Source organism: Prunus dulcis, unplaced genomic scaffold (assembly GCF_902201215.1).
Source record: "Prunus dulcis unplaced genomic scaffold, ALMONDv2, whole genome shotgun sequence".
Classification (NCBI taxonomy): domain Eukaryota; kingdom Viridiplantae; phylum Streptophyta; class Magnoliopsida; order Rosales; family Rosaceae; genus Prunus; species Prunus dulcis.
Genome location: NW_023010530.1, coordinates 6,210 through 10,970, shown reverse-complemented (window position 1 = coordinate 10,970; position 4,761 = coordinate 6,210). Strand labels below are relative to the sequence as shown.

Here is a 4,761-nt window from a genome sequence, read left to right as displayed (position 1 = left end):
AACATTACATTCAGTTCAAGTAATTCTACAATGATAAATGCCGCAAACGTTGAGTGTCCATTAAAATTAAAGGCCCCCAAACTATATCAATCAAATTGCACTCTGGAAGAACAAAATTACACACTGCCTATAGGAGACAGATAACAGAAATAATATGATATGTATATCATGCCTGCAAATCTGCTTCTATTGACTCCAAGGATAGACGGTTTGAGGCCATTACATATACCGATGCCCCATTCTCTATCACACTCGGGCAAAACTGACCCTCTTTCTATTATTTCCCCTACTCCAGCAATTACCTGTTTGATAATCACTCCCTTGAAATCTTGAGCTTTTATAATCTGATATATATTCTTGAGGACGTTCCCTCTTATGGCCACCCTGGTTCCTAGCTCCCGAACCACTGTTTACTATCCTAAAATCCAAATTATTTTTCTGGTTATTCTGGCTCCCCCACTGTTTCCAACCCCACTCATCTCCTCCACGATCTCTCCACCCTCTATCTTTTAGAGATTTATTGTTTTGACTAGGACCGCCCCCCCAACGATTCTCACTATGATCCACATTCTTTGACTCCTGCTGGTTGTAGCCCCAAGACTTACATATTGGATCACCCCATCTATTACCTTCCACAGACGCAACACCTTGACAGCCACCTTCCCAAGGTTTAACATCATTATCCCAACCCTTTGACAGAGTGATATTATCTCCCATCTGGTTCCATCCCCATGACTTATCCCTGCTATCTTCCCATGCATTCTTCTCCATACTTCCATTGCCCTGAGTACTTCCACTTTCCCAAGGGTTGTCACCATTAGTATTCCACTGGTTTCTGCCCTGAACTGTGTTTTTCAAATCTCCACTACCCTGAATGTTGTCACATTCCCAAGCATTTCTGCTGTTATTTGGAACCCTGTTATGTCCATCTGGAGTAACAAAAGCTGAATATTTTGTATTCTTGTTTCTTCGCCCGAACTTGCCATTCCCTTCTTCCTCATCAGGAGCAAAGTACTCACAATCCACTTCCTTAATGAGTTCGGGATCAATAATAGGGTACCAATCTATTTCATCAATATAAATACTTGCATCAGGCAGAGAGATGTCACAGGAGACGCCATTGATGTCCGCCCAAAAGCGCTGTTTTGCATTTTGAAATGCCTCCTCGCCAGCTGAATCGTTCCAATTGAGTACATTACTATTTCCATACATATACCTCTTGGCATCTGCTACCTTCCACCATGGTATGGACCCAACCAAAGTGCAGAATTGCTTTTCCCAATAAGGTATACCATCCTTACAAAACCCTACAAATGAAAAAAAGAAAAAAAGAAAGTAAGATTCCAATAGAATGACTCTTTCAACAATGATGAGATTACCAAGACGCGGAATTAATGCCCCATACGTCATGTGAACATAAAAAACTAATAATAAAAAAAAAAGAAAAAAAAAAAGAGATAAGCCACATGACCAACCAAAATAATAGGAAAGTACTGAACTCACGTCTTTAACAATCTAGGACTGACGTTATGATGCAGATGATAAGCGATTCCTATTTGAACAATTTCCAGAGTCTAAGCAATTATCATAGAAACCTCACAATGCTTGAGACAAAATTAGTTATGTTAAGGTTTCTTATTTTGTTCAAAATGAATTATAAATGGAACCGAAAGCCTGCCGAAAATTGAAATAACAAAAAAAATTTCCATAGGTAACAAAGAAAACGAATTAGCCGGCTCTGTTACAAAACACACAAAACTACACAGGAAAAAAAATTTAATCCTCTTCTGCAAAGTTTAATTTTAGGAGACCAATTTAAATTTAGTAATCTACAATATGAAAAGGGTATTAGACATGGCTTCGGGCACTATTTTCTCACATGTAAATCTGCTGTCAATAGGAAAGGCATTCCGAAGACAAAGTAGCACACTCAAGATAGTGAAATGGGTGAACAAATAGGCTAATGGGTTTAACATACACGACGGAAGTAACCTGACCAATTAAAGCATGCAAACTCTGTGCATTTTGAATGCACCAAAGCACATGAAGAAGTAATAAATGATGGGCACAAACAAATGTAGTTCTATTTCACGATAAGCCAATCAAAGTAGACCATAATAAGGTATCTATATCCAATTATCAGTCTTCAATCCTAACAAGTGTCTTATAAATAGGTGCTTTCTAGCATTGCTCCCCAGACTGTTATAATACCCGCCTGGAATTCTCAGTAAGTTTCTCTGCTGAACAAATAAACAATCTAAAATATCTAAGTGTTTATAAGCTTTGGTATTTTCTTAGGAACCATTTACTGAAAAAGTAAAAAGGATTTGATAAAAGGGGAAAAACTGGAACAACTAGAACATGTGCCATATAAAGAATTCAGATAAAACACATCAAGAAAAACCTACAAACCAACAATTCAAGAAGAACCCAATTCAAATTGATAGTAAACAAGTTCAAAAAACAAAGAAAGACAGAAAATTACCTGAAGGGGGAGGAGGTTCGGGGTGATATGGTAGAGGGTATACGCTTGGAAGCTTTTCTTGACGGTAGATTCTACGAGGGGGACGATGTCTCCAATTGCCCATTTGCGCAATTCCAACACTTCATAGAGAGATAAAGAGAGAGAATGAAGCTTTCGAAACTACTACAGGATCTAAGATTTTGTGAGATAAAAAACAAAGCTTTACTTTTACCACAGAGAGAGAGAGAGAGAGAGAGAGAGAGAGAGAGTCAAATACTGTTGAAGTTGGCGGGCGGCAGACTGACTGAGGTCTAGGCAGCGGAAATGGCGGAACTCGTGCTCAACTGGATCCACTATTCAGGCCCAAGTTTTAGGTTGATGGTGTCCATTGGGCCTAGCCGAATTTGAAGTTTTCAGCTTAAGCTGGGAGTTTCTAAATGAACCCAACAATTTGATAATATAGGCTATGTGAGTTTGTGGAGTCATTCTATAAGGCATTAGATGAGGTCTTATTTCTTAATTGTTGGATTAATTTAATTAATTTAATTTAATAACTAATTAATTTGATTCAACGATTAAGAGATAGGGTCTCATCTAAGGACCTTAAATAAGGCCCTCATTATAAAATTCTTGTAAATTTGTGATAGGAAGGGACTATCAGTTGGCCTGCGGTCGCGACTCACGAGTTAAAGAAGGTTAGTCCAACCCAATGAGCCAAAACCAAATATAGTTTGACCCGATTTTTTTTAGGGAGAGTCTATAGTGAGTGGGAAGTTATAAGGGGTGTTTGTGAGGGGTATGTAAGAGCCGTTGGATTTCATCCAACGGTGAGTTTTTAAAAGAGGGTGCATGTAGAAACGGGTTGAAATCTAACCCGTTAGAAACCCAACTTCAGTTCTTCCCCTCTTTCTCTCTCTCTAAAAAATTGAAGAACACAATCCTCTCTTTTTGAATGTAAAGCAAACCCACAATTAGAAGGATCCAAATCTCCCAAACCGTATAGTCACTCGATTGTCATTAGCTCGTTGGGAGGCTTGCGATCTATGGTAACCTGGGTATTACGAAGAATGTCTCTTACCTAGCTGTTGCCCTGTTTTGATTCTATGGCTCAAGTGAAAACCCCTTCTCTTTTTCATTCAGCTGACAAGATTCCAGATGAAAGCAAAGTAGCATATCTCTTTTTGTAGCTAGAAGCCGCAGCAGCAGTTGGTCCTCGATTTTGGTAGAGATGGAGTCTCAAATACCAAAGAGTCTTCTCTAATGTCCACCACATTCTTTCCAGTTGACTGACTTCAGAGGTCCCGATTGATTTTGAGAGGTAAGTTCACTTGCTGAATTGATTTTATTGGGTTTGGTTTATTTTTTGTGAGGGTGGGAAATTCGTCATTTGTGGCATCAATAATGCGTCATTTTTGGAATCAATAATGTGTCATTTGCTTATGAATATTCAATATACTTAGTTCATTGTTGTTGGTCGGGGTGGAAAATTATGAAATGTAGGTAAAAGAACCTAAACTTAGGCTTAATGACATTAGGAGTAAGCATTTGGAGAGGATATTGGGTGAAGTTCTGTAATTGGTGGTTTGAATTACATTTGTGTTCTTAGTTGAACATATTGGTTCTAATGTTATTTTGAACAGATTATTTCACAAGAGATGACGTAACTTATGAAATTTTGCTTACGTTTTGTGTAATTGGAAGTTAGGCTATGCGTATTTTGTGTCAATTTGGGCAATGTTTTGTGTAAGTGGAATGCATTGATATGTTGTGATGCAGTAATGAGTGAAGAAGGATGTGAGGTACTGTCAGAGACTCAAAAAAGTTTGTAGGTGAAGTTGAAGTTGCTGAAGGATGGACCAAGTAATAACGAAGTTGGAGGGTTCAGCTCTCAAACACAATATATGAAAGACCATAAGAGAGTGAGGTGCAAAGGAAGGTCGAAAGGAGTAACGGGAGCAAAGGAAAAGGCAATGAAGCGAGGGATTAGACACTGACGGGAGTGTGGACACATTGGTCATGATAGAAGACAATGCCCAGCCTTGAACACACCGTAAGATGCTAACACTATTTGTAATAGCATCTAAAATTTGAATAGGTAAAATTTTTATGTGCTTGTGTTTGATGTTTATGCAGGACATCACCGTCGAACAACGACGAATCAACTCCAATACATCATAGTGACCCATTATTCGACGATTTTGACAGGATGCACGGACCAAGTGAATGATTTATATTTGTATTAGACGAAATGTGGTTGTTATGAAGATTAATGACATGTTATTGATGTTTAAAGATTC

General features: G+C 38.4%; 1 protein-coding gene across 1 annotated transcript; it reads right to left on the bottom strand.

Annotated features, from left to right (window-relative positions):
- Positions 1-38: 38 nt before the first annotated feature.
- LOC117613715 (bifunctional endo-1,4-beta-xylanase XylA-like) lies at positions 39-2,718 on the bottom strand. The gene is made up of 2 exons (XM_034342289.1): positions 2,486-2,718; positions 39-1,307 (listed from the first exon to the last, which is right to left on the bottom strand). The coding sequence occupies exons 1-2, from the start codon at positions 2,586-2,588 to the stop codon at positions 247-249; spliced, it is 1,164 nt and encodes a 387-aa protein (XP_034198180.1). The 5' UTR covers positions 2,589-2,718; the 3' UTR covers positions 39-246.
- Between the last annotated feature and the right edge of the window lie 2,043 nt (positions 2,719-4,761).

What these genes read in the sequence shown, in the direction of transcription:
- LOC117613715 (XM_034342289.1), bottom strand. Translation starts at nt 2,588, where the DNA reads ATGGGCAATTGGAGACATCGTCCCCCTCGTAGAATCTACCGTCAAGAA. An exon ending in CGAACCTCCTCCCCCTTCAG is followed by an intron (nt 1,308 to 2,485) that starts GTAATTTTCTGT and finishes TTTCATTTGTAG; the next exon opens with GGTTTTGTAAGGATGGTATA.